A 15,506-nucleotide genomic window follows, 5' to 3' on the forward strand; every position below is an offset into this window, starting at 1 on the left:
TGTCCACAATTTTTTTTTTTAATTTCAAAAATGTCAGAATTGTACATTTTTGTGACCATATTTGGAATCAGCATGGAAAAGCCATCACAATGAGTACAAGCCCAGTATTGGTTTAGTGGTTCTTGAGCTGTGTCTTGATATTTTGGAAATATCTCAAACTTGGACTTGAATGATGCAGATTGGAACATTAGATCATAGATTAATAATTCAATGATTGGCAAATTATTTGCTTGAGCCCAATAAACATACTTGAATATGCATGTGTAGTGTTTGTCTAATCATTAAAGGAGTTGCCCACGTATGCGATTTGTCAAAAACACTTGCCTGCTTGAAGCGCACACTATTTTCAGTTCAGGCAATAGTTCCAAGTCGGCAAATACATCTAAATCCAGAGATACTGAGATCCTTATCAGTGCTTGGGGCATAGATCTGTAAGGTAGATATACTAAGAGAATGCTCGGAGGCTGGATTTATGTTTTTGCTGACTCTGCAATTTTTGGTGTGTTCAAGGACTATGTCCAACATAGCGTTAAATTAGGCCGTATGGTCTTATTTTACTACCCTTCTCCGACACTTGGAACTGTACTTGCAACTTCTAGTACATGGGCATATAGCAACGTGCATCTTCATTACCATAAGTTGCATCTTTGAACAAGTTCATTTTGACTGCTATCAACTGCAATTTTGTTTTTCCTTTTGAACAATTCCAAGATAAATGATGGTGATATACTTACATTATAACATGTTCCTTTTTTTTGTCTGTTGTAGTTTGGTGATCATTTCCAGCCCTACCTCAAGTTTTGTGCAGAGGAGTGGTCCTGTATGGATTTCTTACGAGAAAAACAAGAGGATGATGAGCAGCTGAAAATGTTCTTGCAGGTACACACTCTTTCTTACAGTACCTCTAATTGGTTTATTGCATGATATAACCATCTGAATAGCCAATCAAAAGAGGGCTTTTAGATTTCTTAGCACATTTACTTGGCAATAATTAAATTGAGATATAGGCAAAAAGAGAGGAGAAAAAACAATAAAAAACACAAGGAAATGGATAAAAGGCTCATTACTTTGCAACCAAGTATTCAAGAAACCTGGGGATTCGGCATTAGTTAGTGTAGGTAATGAGCAAGTTAGTAATAGTAGTAACTCATTTTTCGTCATTTCCGACTTTGGCCTGAGTGGGGTATTCCAGAAATTACCCCCCCCCCCCGAAAAAGAACGTAACTTGTTTGGGGATTAATTTTTCAGCTGTTAAATGATCGATGATTTTTCTTGAGAAAACACAGTTGAAAATGCAATATCTTTTGGGGGTAGTTCTCATGTCTCCTAGGATGCCTATAATAATAGCTCATTGTGTGATGAATACAATCATGTATTATGACAAGTTTATTGTTTATCTATTCTAGTGGTGTGTGGACCACAATTGTAGCAGAAGGCTGAAACTTGGTGACTTATTGGTGTATCCAATGCAGAGAATTACCAAGTACCCATTATTGCTGAAGGCGATTGGCAAAAAGACAGAAAATGAAGCCGATAAACAAGCTATATTGAGGGAGGTAGGTATTATGTAATATTTGGGACATTGTTTTATGGGAGAGGGGCAATGTAACAAAACTACAGCTATATGATGCTGCCTCGCTGGAATCTTGTTGTTGCAATGCAGAGGATTACCATCTGCAGTAGCTGCCAGGTGGCATATTGTTAGATAATGTACAATATAGCATGCAGAAATTATAACGGCAGATATTATCAGTATGATGTAATGTTTACTACATGCATTGTCCATGTGGATATGATGATGATGATATGGTTAGCATTTAACTGAATCTGTGGTTGAAATAGGTGGGTCTTCAGGCCAAAAGCCTGTAAAAATCACTGCAGGCATGAAATAATGTTACCAAAGTCAGTAAGATGGACTCAATGCTGACTCAGTTTAACATCAATTCTAGCTGCAGTTTAGCTAGCAAATAGCCTACCTGTTAATGATTTCTGAATTAATTGAAGTCTGAGTTCATCTCATAAAGTGTCACATGAATATGGACCAATGTGACATAACAATTTTGAAACTTGCAGTATGTTCCCATATAATGAGTAAATGTTCTTATCAGGGCTCGAAAAAATGTTAATTTCCCGGGAAGCAAGCTAAATTTCCCACAATTAATACCATGTTTTTATATACAAAAAAGACACAATTTCCCTCCAAATAACAGAATTTCCCTCCAAATACCAACATTTCCTGGGAATGAGCTTCCCAAATTACCCACTTTTCCGAGCCATGGTTCTTATAGTCATCCAGTAGTAGTACAGAGTTTTGGAATTGAATCAAATACTGGAACTTACTTTTTGCAACTTTGCGATACTGTGTCTGGAACTACCAGACTTCATCAGGCAACTGACCCACCCGCTGGTCACGTGATAGATGGCTAGGTATCGTCCCGATGGCCTGGTCCCATGCATGAGATAAGTTGAAGCGGAGTCCCCCTTTCTTGTTCTCTCCCTTATATAATATGAACCACCATCTGAAGGTGTGCCTGCCATGTAGAACGGGCTCAATACTGAATAGTTGTCTGGGTCTTTATTAGCATACCGTACTATTTAAAAAAAAAGATCATCCTAAAGTGTTTATAGTGAGCCAATATCCATCTGTTTGGAAGTATATCGATGTTTTTTTAAATCTTTTGATAAGTATATCGATATTGGTACATAACTGATACGGCTGGTGCTTATAATGAGGAGTGTCTGGACAATTTTTGACTAAACAGAATTTAAACGCCAAAGTACCGTACATATGCTCCTAGGCTCCAACTGTAAATATGCTTAATGCGAGGTAGAAAACATCATGTGTTGCAATCAAACCAGCCACCTTAAATATGTTATGTATAGAAAATTATTTCATGAGTATAGTGTTAGCTACAAGTTTTAAATAACTTAATATCAATAATAAGATGTGTTACTATTTGAACTTCTTCCTTATGTAGATGGCAAATGTTGCAACATTCTGTGACCGTGTGAACCACGAAGTAAAACGGAAGAAGAAACAAAGAAGATGAAGAAAATGAATGAACGAATTGAGTTGTATGATTGGCCAGAAATACCCTTAGCAGGCGCAGGATGTGATGAAGTCAAAAAGGTAAGACAAATTAACCCTATCCACAGGGGTGTCCAAATTTTCTTTAAAAAAAATTTCATACTTGCTGGAAATCAATTTTGAAGGTGTGGGAGATATTAAAAAACAACCAGGGCTGGGTATTCCTTCATGTCATTTTACATGAAGTTAGGGTTAGGGTTGAAATTAGGCCAAAAAAAAAAATTATTTGTTTGTCCTCCACAGCTTTGAAAGAGGACGTGCGGGCGGGCGGATGGATTGTTTTTTTTTTTTTTAATTTTTTTTTTCGGATTTGACATATTTCTGGACCTTTTTAGAGCTAAATGCTACAATCATTCATGGTGACTTAAAAAAACAACATTTTGTTTCTTTAATATGCAGTTAAAGTTATAATTTGTGTTCATGTCATAGTCTTTTAATGATTTGGTGGACTTTTTTTAACATTTTCAACCATGAAAGAGGTCCAGAGATACTCCAAATCTGGAGAAAAAATTGAATTTTACTTATTTTTATAAAAAAATTGAAAAAAAAAAATATTGGTCAGGCCTTCATCTCTGCTGAGGAGCAGGCGGTGGAGGACAAACAAACAACTTTTTTTTTTTTTGGCCTTAGGGTTAGGGTTAGGATTTGCTTTGATAAAATAATTAAAGGATGGATTGACCCAGAGGTCAAGGGTCAACTACAGGTCAAATTAAACATTGCTTCAAGTTGACTGAAACTTTGTGGAAAATGTACATGTAACAGAGTGGCTGTCTAATTAAAATAATCACCCTTTTGCAGTTGTGAATGCTAAATACAGCGAGGCTTCAGCACCATAGTTGCTCTTGTATAATTATTATGTTTGTATATATTTCTTTTTGATAATAATCACAAGCTTACAATACAATACTCACACTATTTAGGGACCCTTCTATATTTATGCCGGGAGTGGGAGTTTTAAAGGGGAATTCAATTTTTTGGGGGTATTGAAGGGGTATCTGGATTTTTTACTTGAACCATGAGGGGGGAAACAAGTTTTAAGTGGGGAACCGAAAGGGAATCCGAAAACTTTGAGTGGATGCGAGGGAGGAACGTGAAGTTTTTGGTCTATTTTTGGGTCAAAATTCCCACTCCCTTCGTCGTAAATAATATTGAATGGTCTCTTAGTGCTCCCTAATATGCAATTGACCTTTTGGGTAAATCCCATAAGCCTTTGCGAGTACACCGGAGATGTTGTCATTTGACGTTACTACGCTGATGTGCACATCGTTTACGAACATCATTACTGCGCATTTGAAAGCCGTGAAGTGCGCAGTAACAAAGTGCGCATTGGCATTGTGCCATCTCGGGTCTAACCGCAAAGGATTATGGGATTTAGTGAAAAGGTCAATTACGAAGTATATAGACGAATCCAAATTCACGCATTCCTATACCTTAATGGCTGCCAAAGTTGGGTCCCCGTCGGCTCAATCTCACATAAAATGTGACTTGTGTGCGGCCTTGGAGGGTATTTTAAACTGCATTCTATCACCTGTGTTACACGTAGACAAAAGAATAATGACAGAATACAACACAAAGAATCTAACATCGAATTTTAAGCGGCTTTAATCCTACACCAGTGTGGTGCATGCGGGGACCCGTCATGGCCGACCAAATCCTGACCATGACTTGGCTCGTTGGATTCGTCTATAGTTGCATAAATGTCAATATTAATACAAAAATTCACAAGGCAGTGTCGCATTTTGCATCTGATCTTTTCAAATCTTGATGGCAGTTGTTCTAATGATTATGTTTTTCAGCTGATAGAAGCTAACCCAATCATGCTGGATCTACACTTCCCAATTAAAGGTGCAATTGCTGGTCAGCCAAGATGGGTTGTTCATGAGGGCCCAGTCAAGATAAGAGATCAATACGACAAGAGTAGGGTAAGTTTGTTTGTCAGCTGTGCATGTGATACTCATGTGATGTTCATGTGATGTCCATGTGAAGTTCATTTGAGGTACATGTGCTGGTCAGTCAAGATGGGTTGTACATGAGGGCAAAGTAGTAGTTGTTTGTTTGTTTGTTTGTTTGTTTGAACGGTCACAGCTCTGTACAGGTGCAGACACACACTTGGCTCCTGATAGGACCAGGCTCAAGTAAAATGCGTACTGGTCTATACAAAGCATTGCTGGCCTATGGAAAGAGAAGAAAAAGGGGTAAGAAAGGGAGAAGAAGGTTGTTTACTTTGGTGCAGTTTCAAACCATGGTCCCCTTTGGGTGTGACTGAGGAAAGCAAGCCATGAGTGTTACCCTGGCCCGACTAGCAGTGGTGTGCGTATGTGTGTGTGCTTGGATGGTTGCCGGACATCACATAGACACTGCTTGTGCTTGCAGTCATTTTCTGCTGTGGTATATGGTAGTGTTAAGGTTATATACAATACCGCGGAAGGTGGGCATGTTGCCTATGGGGGCCGACGATAATTAATCATAATCAAAAATAGCACATATATCACAAGCGTAAGCAAAAGGATGTTTGCGTGCAAGCGCTGACAAGTTGTGCGCTATGTGTACGCTCAGATGAGCGGTGTCACCAAGTTTGAACACTCTACTGGCACCCAATCTCAAATTTATAACTCGCCATGACCATATTTGGAATCAGCATGAAAAATGCATTAAAATGAGTACAAACAGGCCTAGTATTCGTTCAGTGGTTCTAAAGATAGCTCTTGATATTCCAAGAAAATATCTCAAAACTTGGACTTTTTACATTGAAACCAGAGCATTGATAATCTAAGGTTAATACAGTGTTTGTTTTCTCTCAATCTGTTATTTCCAGTTTGAAGGTACGATAGTGATCTTCACAGACATGATGACAATATGTAAGAAAGGGAAAACAAAAGAAAACAGTCTCAGGATTTGTCGACCACCAATTAGAATAGACAGAGTGAAAACGGCTGAGCTTAAAGATGGGAGTAAGTATACAAGGAAATACAGTTCTGAGAAAATGAAGTTTACCAAAATAAAACGTGAAAACCTTTGATTTCAGATAGCCCCACAAGAAGAAATCCAGAGGTATAGGATCCGAAGATCTTAGGGCCCATGCCATTTGGTGCTTCAAAGCAATCGTATATGATTGCCAAACAATTCTGCAAGACATTTTGTCAATAACTGTGAAAAAAGTGGTGAAACATGTGATTTTCATGTTATTTTAATTGACGAAACTGCATTTTTACACAGCTCACAAAAAGAACCACTGGGTTGTTATGGATGGTCACACACACCAGTGATTATACAGTTGTGGCAGAAGAAGATGCAGATTCAACTATCAATGAAAGTATTTTGACCAATTACCTCAGACTTTTTAATTGAGTTGCATTTTTCAAACTGCTTACTTTATTTAACTGCTCAATGCGCTTTTTTTTTATAATGTATCTTGTTTATTTTTCAGGTGGCTTTGTGATGCTGTGTAGTGATGATTATAATTGCGCATGTAATTGGTATATCATCACAACCCAGAAAACATCAGCTTGGCTCAGTAAAATCAACAAAGCAAAGGTAACTTATCATTATGTGCACCTCAATAATTCTTTGATGAAGGTTAAAACAAGTCTGAATCACTCACTCTTTTGTTTGATAGTTTGATATATTCTGGAGAAACCCTTCTCAGTCATCACACGGTTGTTTGATGGGATCATTTATTAGTTTTTCAAACAAAAACATCATGTTAAACCAAATTTTAGGCTTAAACAGCTAAAAGTGATATCGTGCTAATGTATACAGATGCTTTTGAGTCGTTCTCAACTTTAATTTTCCCCTCTTTTACAAAATTATTCACTTTTATAGTATTTTTTAAAGCTTTTTCGGATACAAAATGTATCTATTAATGACAAAATTGGTGGCGCTATTTTGTTACTGGAAATTACCCTTTCAAGCTTTTAATACAAATAATTCCTTTTTTGTTTGATAAAATATGTTTGTAAAATTTTCTGGTTGCTTGTTTCACCTAATCCAGCTGTTTTAATGGCGGTATTAATCACCTAACCATTCCAAATAAAGAAATATGATTTAGGATAAATAGCGCCATCTATAGTTTGCATTTTGATAATAATGAAGCCAATTCTATATACATCAAACAGCCGTGATCAGCATGTGGCACACTGTGGTGTGGTGACTGGGAAGCTATTTACATAAAGAAGGTGACCAACTCTGCCTTAATTGTATGGTACCAGTCCTTTTTCTTCTCGCTGGTTCAGGTGGTTCTGAAAAATAGAAGTGCAATGACATCCTGGAAAAAACTGCTTTTCCACATACAGTAGTTTATATGAAACCATTTTTTACAATTTGTTTTAAACTGAGTGCATTGTATTTTTCTCAAAAATTCAACAATTAAAGAAAACGCTCAATAGTTAATAATTATGATCTAAAACAGGCTAGAATGATCAAGTGTCTAGCTATTATACAAGTTTTTGGAAAACAGTGTCTTTTTTGCCAACACTCGGTTCATGTCAATATATCTCCAGTGGCGGACATAGGGAGCATTCCCCCCTCCCCCAAACGGGCTTTAACACCTGGTTTCCCGAATCGGAATGAAAAATCAGCAAAAATCTCACTTTTGGGGGCAAATTCCAAATGCTCCCTCAAATTTCATTTTGCCTCCCCCCTGAAAAATATCCTAGCACTTGTCTCATTATTTTTTTGATGTTAACTTTCCAGGAAATGTATGAGAATGTCTGCAACAACAAAGACATGGACAAATTCCTTGACACGAGTCAACCTGTCAACCACCTTGAGCTTCCGGAGTTCCTGCGGAAGTCTCCAAGAGCCAGTCCATTAAGTTCTCCACGACTGCCGAGACAGTTTAGGCCAGAAGTTAACGTATCATTAGCCGAGTGTTCATTGAACGAGGACGGGTTGTGCGATGAGAACGGAAGGAAGAATGGGGAGAGAGGCATGATTGAAGGGGATTCAAACGGGGAGTCCAATGGAGAGTCTTCAACGGAGGATGAATCTCCAGATGCAGACGAAGAAGAGTCGGAAGAGGAGCAGACACCGACTTTGACGAGAGTCGCGAGGCCGACAAATTTCTACGGGGAAGAGTCGGTCGGAAACGGCATCGGTTTGCCGAAAGAAAACACTTTGACATCTAAAGGCAACATTAGTTATGAGGCAGGTGATTTTAGTTATACAGACTCAAAGAGTGATCAGGAGGGCGCAATCCCAATTATGAGTTTTGACGGAGATGAGTCCATGTCGCCGACAAGTCCGACATGCGATCCAGCTGCTCTCAATATCATGCAATTTGACTCAGATTTAGAGGACGATGAGGATCCGAAAAAGCCGACACCGTTTTGTGTCGGTATGAGCGATCCTGCAATACCCACGCCAAAAAGGACAACACAAAATTACACACTCAAGGGCACGTGGGGAAGGTGTTTAATAAACGAGAAGTCGGAAACCGCTCCGAATGGGGTCACAAAAAACAAAAGAACAAATGCAGCAGGACATACCGCAAAGTAGTCCGATGGAGACGAGTCAGGAGCGGATTTAGAGCGTAAACAAGGGAAGAAAACTAGTAAATCCAACCGTCTCTTTAACAAAAAACAAAGTAAAAGTTAAATAGCAGCAATATCTGCAAGGAGATGGGGGGTATTCCAGTTGAAATCCATACACCCTGTGTGGAAGACATGACATTAATATCCCACACAGGAGGGGTGTAAGTTTTAGATAGATTTACCCATGCAGGTAACCCCATTTGAAATTCATACTGTGTGTGTGGAAGATTAAAGATCTTATAATATGAAATTGGGTAATTTTTAAAGACCTGATTTTTTTGACATATTTGTAATGTTGACACATGTCCCAACTTGCACCTAATTGAAATCAGCCAAATTTTTTGTGTTTGTAGGTCAACAGATCAATGTTGACATAAATTGATAATAACGACCTTAGGTCCTCCCATAGAATGCCAAAATAGACAGTGGGGTTTCTTTCACTTTACCTTGTTATTTCGGCTTAAAATGGAGAGAAACCCTTTCCGGGAGTTATTACTAATACTATTTTAGCATTTTGGGTGATGAATAACAAAATTTAAATTTGATGTAAATCATACATATGGCTTTAAAGGTTGACGTCTCTTATAGGGGGTGTATGGATTTCAACAGGAATAGCCATATGTAGCTGTTACAAATATCTGTGAAAAACAAAACAACAAATGTATATCTGGTTACATTAATACTGTAGTTGTAATTTTGACTGGAGCTAGGTACCAGATTTAATTTTTGATGGGGTGTGCCATCAGTTTTGGCTCTATAGACACATAGTATGCGATTGAAAAATGGGCAGATATTCATCAAGGTTGTTGTGCATTCCTTTAAAATAAACAGGACTTCACTGGTTGATAAAACCATTACACAAATAATTATACAAAAGTGCACCAGAAATTGTGTGTCATTTTTTTGACAAAGAAAACAACCCACTTTATCTTTTGATGTTCACTGATGTATGTAGAGTGTGACCTTCAACATGTAAAATTCTGAAGGCTATTTAGCATAACAAAGGGTTAGTTACCGATAGATGCACAAGTTCTGTTTGCCATGGAAATCAGTTATATATATTTGCATAATAGATAAAACATTAAATCCTTTTCTGGCACGCTTGTGTATAAATGATATGTCATGACACTCTTAAGGCCAAGAAAAAAATTGTTTGCTTGCCCTCAAATGAATTTTAACAATTGGGTCGGTCGGTCGGGATTTCTTTTTTTTACTTTTTTTTTTTAATACTAGCAAACTCTATTGTTTGTATTAATTAAGGCTCAAAATATGAAAAATCAGACAATTTTGGTGTCAAAATGATTAACTAACATTACAAAACAACTAAAATGTTGAACACAAGCTCTAAAAAACATTTTTATTTACATCTTCAAAATGCAAAAATTTGAAAAGAAAAAAAAAACTTTTTCAGGAATTTCCAAAAATAGGGTCGGTATTCTTTTGTACAGTAAATAGATAAAAAAACCTTTTTTTAGATTTCCAAAATTAGGGTCGGTCGGTTGAGGGCAAGCAAACATTTTTTTTTTTTGGCCTAAACATGATAAATGATATTTATTCTGTTGGTACCCTTGCTTGTTTTGTATTGTTCTCAGCAAGAAGTACATTATCATATCTCAGGTAAAAGCCCAGAAGCTGCATGGAGCATTTGATGGAACATTGTAGTGGCAATAACTGCTCTACGATTGGCCAAAGGCTGAATTTGGAGGAGGCGGGCAACCAGGGTGATCTATGATGTAGTTAAGAGAAATCTACTCCCAATCCCAGATATATAGAGCACTAATTTTGTGGGATAAAAAAATATGAATTTTGCCAAATGAAACATAACACAGTCCTTTTTTCAAATCTTAAAAAAATAATGCTGTATTAAAATACAGCACAATTTTTTAAGGATTTGAAAAATATTATTCTGTTTTGCAAAATAAATCATAACTCAATCCTAGCACTTTAGTTGGAACTAACTGGCAATTAAAGTCCAAATTTAGTTTTTGGTCAATTTTTGTGTGGAAAAGGGCCAAAAACATTCACAAAATTCAAAGACTTGGCATAAGTCTATACTTTCAGAAATTAGAATGCATAAACTTTGTTCAAGTACATTTAGCTTGGAGGTCACATCATACCAAAAATGCTCTAAAAATGCATAATGTTTGGCTCTTATTTCACAATTTGGCCAAATATTAAAATTGGACTTTCATTGTCAGTTAGTTCCAACTAAAATATTAGGACTGAGCTATGATAATAGCTCCAAATAAAATATGAAGACTGAGCTATAACAATATTTTTTTAATCCTAAAAAATTAGTGCTGTATTTTTCTGGAATTGGGAGAAGACCAGAAATCGCGAGTGAGCTAGTTCAATCCCCTCTGGTTCTGATTTTTTTTCCTCTATCAATGTATTACTAAGTCTCTTCACCCGAGCTTTCCGAGCTATTCCAGTTGAAATTGAAATCCATACACCTAGACATGACCTTAATCTTCCAACACAGGGAGTGTGAATTTCAAATAGGGTCACCTGAATGGGTGACTCCATTTGAAATCTACACCCCCTGTGTGGCAGATTAAGGTCATGTCCTCCATAGGGTGTATGGATTTCAACATGAATGGGCAGTGGTGTGAAATAGAAAAGATGTTTTGATTTTAACCAGAGATACATTTTGTGTGATTCTGCATAATGTTATATTTTTTGTTCAACAATTACAAAGAGCCATGTAAACAAATGCGACAATATAATGCACATTGTACATACAACCCTCCATTGGGCACTATTCTAAGAACTACTTTGATTGGTTACAAAGAGTCAAATATCATTATATTGAGCCAATCAGAGATGTGGTAAGAATGGTCAGTAGGGTTGAAAGTGCTAAGAGATCTAAAAGCTCAAATTTGATTGGTTACTCAGATGATTACATCATGTAATTAGCCAATCAGAGGCACTGTAAGAAAGACAGTAGTGCCCATGGGGTTAACAGTATAAGTCAGTAATACATTATTTGTAATGTATTGCTTAATCATTGGGTGGGAAAACCTCACTTTTTGCCCTTGAACATGGATGAAGCAAATCGTTCAATATAAAGTCTACACCTACAACGCTCTATATCCATTTTCAAGGGCCAAAAGTAAATATGAGGTGTTTCCCGCCCAGTGACGTTATAAAATATTTAAGTATTTCCTGATAAAGAAGGACTTTCATTTTTTTTTTCATTTCAAGCATTTTATTATTGTCTTTCTTGGAATGTTGCCAAAAATAATCAAATTTTCAATCGTATGCTTCCAAATTGGTTGATAAGTTTTTTTATTATATATAAATTATGTACAAATTTAAGAATATTTATGTTTCAAAATTAAATCTGAAAATCAGACAGTATAATGGCAAATATATGTCCTGGTTGATGTTGTGTAATGAAATAGAATGTTTGTATTTATTTTTATTGCTATGTTTAAGTTGACTGCATAATAGTTGGCTTTTGTTTGTAATGTTTCATCAATAAAGTAAAGACATAAGTTAACAGTAATAATATTTTTTTACAAAAAACAAAAGTGCACACAAATTCTTGGAAGAATTGGCATTTAGGCGATGGAAAAAAGAAACCCTTATCTACTGGTAGACCCACAATTCCACATGTCAAGTTGGGGTTTTTTTTGGAAGAGGCTAAATGACCTTTAAAAAATTGCATGAAGCTTGAAATCTGACAATCTTTTGAACAAATTTCTGTCAAAATCAATCCACAAAAAACAGCTTTTAACTTCATACAGCTTAAAAAAATTCCCAAAATTCAAAATCTGGAGAAGTTTTTATTTCATTTCGCAAATTTGAATTGACACTTAGGCAACGAAAAAAAAAAAGACAGCCTGGTCTACTGGCAGACATACATTTTAAGTGTTTTTTTCTGGAAGGGCTCAATGACATTAAAAAATCACATAAAGCTTGAAAAAATCTAGTACAAGGAACTTATACGATGTCCTCATTCACAAACTGATACTATCTGTCCATCGTATAAGACTGTCTCCGTACGGCAATGTGGTGAAGGAATATTACACAGTCAAGAATAGGCTCCATCATTTTTTTGTTCTGATCCCTCCCAGTCTCCCAAAACATCAAAATATCAAAAGCGTTGCACATTTACTTACTTAAGACTGTCCTTTTTCACATAACGCAGACGAAGTAGGGCCAACTTGCCTAGAAATGGTCAAATTTTGGCAAGAAATATCTCTGTGTAATCCTATGTAAGTCCCATATCACATCGTTATCAGCGATCGTGATTTTTTTTTTCTGAAGTTTGGCTGGTACCCACTTGCGTCATGTACGTGACATGACGTACAGCTAAAATAATCGACCGGGAATCGGGGATCATTAAAACATCAACAACTTTCAAAACACAGACAGTAGTAAACTTAAATGGCGAGCGGTCCGAATTTTGAGCCATACAAGTTTACGTGGTGAACTAGAAAAAATCTGAACAAATGATCCTAAAAGCAACTGCTATTACATTTAAAGAAAAATACCCAAAATGCAAAATCAATGTTGGTCTGTGTAAGATTTGTTTTATTGCCTTACAAGAGAATTAAAAGATTTCTTTATACAAAAGTTGAAATTTTGTCGTGTTTAATTTGTCGCGTTCAGCAAATTTGAGGGATTTAAAGGCTCAGATTGGGTATTTCCTTACCTTCTTTGTTCAAGATTTATGTGAAAATATTATTAAAATGACTGTGCGCCATTTTGACCGACCCCAAGCGAAGCACCACAAGGGGCGCGTGCGCTGCCAGTTGAGAAGCCCTGCATTAAGGTTTAGGCAACTGTTTGAAAACTACCTTCTGCCAAGCTGTTGTAAGCTGTTGCACATATTATGTCTTTCTTGCCAAAAACATGTCGTATGTGTCATTTTTTTTGGCCCCATAACATGTTTAAACCAAAACCTCCTATGTAACTTCTTGGCATGTTCACGGGCCACAAGAACGTTCTGATCACATTCATTGAGCAGTATATCTGATTGAGCTGTTCCTTGTAAAATCCGCACACCTCATGTAGAACATTAAAAGCCACATACCTTATGTGGTAGATTTCAATGTCATCTCAATTTCTAATATTATTGGAAAAAAATTACTGAAACTGTTTGAATTTGGCTGGAATTCCAAAATTTTCCAGGAGGGGATACTGTAACGTTCACCTGATGGCACTATGGGCTCCCTTGACATATCTGGATTTTTAGACACAAACTAAAAGTGTCCTCCCATAAAAATCCACCTGCAAATAAGGGCATGGACCCTTAATTCTTGTTGGGATTTTTAGAGGAGGGAGCTTTCTATTTGTACATGAAATTTACAAGAAGGCAAAGGCACCGGTGTGCCATTAGGCTTAACGCTTATGGTAGCACATTAGAAATGCATATGTGCTGATATTTATTTAGGTGCGTTTTATTTGGGACAAAGTTGATCTAATTTTGTTTTCATAGTACATCTCATAGTTTAACTTGTGATCATTAAATGTGACAAAGGCTCTATGAATCTAATGTCGCTACTGATTTCAAGTTATTGGCATAAAAGTTGCTCAAATTCTTTTGTTTCTTTCTGTTTTCAGCAACAGATAAATTGTCTATAACTTGGTAATTAAAGTTCAATTTTCACAGGGTTAGCATCATTATATAGCAGTTTTTACGGGCTAATAGCAGATGTGAAAAATGTGGCATTTATTATTTTTCTCATTGTCCTTGATTTGTTTTACATCATGTTAATAAAAAAGAACCACCCGGTTATGAGGCTATTCCAGTTGAAATCCACACACCCCCTATGGAAGACATGACTTAATCTCCCACACAGGGGGTGTAGTTCTCAAATGGAGTCACCCATTTAGGTAACCCTATTTTTAAGATTCACACTCCCTGCATGGAAGATTAAGGTCATGTCTTCCATAGGGGTGTATGGATTTCAACTGGAATAGCCCATTTCTCACCATTACCAATGCCATCAAATACAAAATGAATTCATACATGAATTATTCCTCCCTATCCAGGGGGGGCCGGCCAAGATTGACTGAATTTTGACGTCGTCATTGGTTTTACACGTTAACACAAAAATGTCTCAAATAATTCCAAAAGTGTATGCATGTTATCAAGCACTATTTTATCAGTCTAAATCCGTCGAGGTTCGCCAGTGAACCTCATTGTAAGTACTGTTTATTTGAATTTTTGTATGAATAACGCATACGATATGTTACGATATATACTGAAAATTCCCCCACGTGTAAACAATGCGACTACGTGGTGTAATGGTCAAGAGTCTCGCCTCCCACGCAGAGGGTCCCGAGATCGATTCCCACCTCCGGTTGAAAATTTTTCTTCTTTTTTCTTTGAATCTAAAATTATTTATTTTCATGTGAAAATGTATACATTGCACTGGGAAATATTTTTTGTGCATTTTTTTCTGTAATGGGGCCAATAGAGCTAAAAACGCATCTTGGCTTGGAAAAAATAATTAGGCCCAACGTGCAGGCAGTGTTGCCGTCATATTGTCTGTTTTGTTTACGCTTTTGGCTGTTACCACATTGAATAAAATCGTCCACCGTCGTCTGTCCCTATCCAGCCCCAGCTCCAAGATATATTTAAGATTTTGTTTCAGTTTCTCTAAAAGTATCTTGGATTTCAAGAGTGACAGCATCTTACCCTGAGACGAATATACCGAAAATATTCGTCTCAGATCTTACCCTTATTACAATTAAGAGTTGAATGCATCGGTATAGTTTACCAGTTGGAAGAGATTTTCAAAAAAATGTAATACTGCCCTCTGTCAAATAATGTAAATTGTAGTTTCTGCAGCAAAGCACAGACCATATAAAGAATGGTGTGTGTGATCCAAAATATGTATGAAATACCCAGGCAGTGATGGTCAAGATACCCA

The 15,506-nt window shown here is 36.8% G+C and overlaps 2 protein-coding genes across 10 annotated transcripts in view; both read left to right on the top strand.

Annotated features, from left to right (window-relative positions):
* Positions 1–15,506, top strand: part of LOC140157500 (pleckstrin homology domain-containing family G member 5-like) — a 239,306-nt gene that overhangs the window by 191,961 nt on the left and 31,839 nt on the right. The gene's annotated exons all lie outside the window — the stretch shown is intronic.
* Positions 1,419–13,953, top strand: LOC140157502 (uncharacterized). Its single transcript, XM_072180715.1, has 6 exons — positions 1,419–1,556; positions 2,979–3,130; positions 4,885–5,010; positions 5,904–6,039; positions 6,516–6,622; positions 7,781–13,953. The coding sequence occupies exons 2-6, from the start codon at positions 3,047–3,049 to the stop codon at positions 8,582–8,584; spliced, it is 1,257 nt and encodes a 418-aa protein (XP_072036816.1). The 5' UTR covers positions 1,419–1,556; positions 2,979–3,046; the 3' UTR covers positions 8,585–13,953.

The sequence above is a fragment of the Amphiura filiformis genome, chromosome 7 (assembly GCF_039555335.1).
Source record: "Amphiura filiformis chromosome 7, Afil_fr2py, whole genome shotgun sequence".
NCBI lineage: Eukaryota > Metazoa > Echinodermata > Ophiuroidea > Amphilepidida > Amphiuridae > Amphiura > Amphiura filiformis.

What these genes read in the sequence shown, in the direction of transcription:
- LOC140157502 (XM_072180715.1), top strand. Translation starts at nt 3,047, where the DNA reads ATGAAGAAAATGAATGAACGAATTGAGTTGTATGATTGGCCAGAAATA. An exon ending in GATGTGATGAAGTCAAAAAG is followed by an intron (nt 3,131 to 4,884) that starts GTAAGACAAATT and finishes TATGTTTTTCAG; the next exon opens with CTGATAGAAGCTAACCCAAT. An exon ending in GTAAAATCAACAAAGCAAAG is followed by an intron (nt 6,623 to 7,780) that starts GTAACTTATCAT and finishes TTAACTTTCCAG; the next exon opens with GAAATGTATGAGAATGTCTG.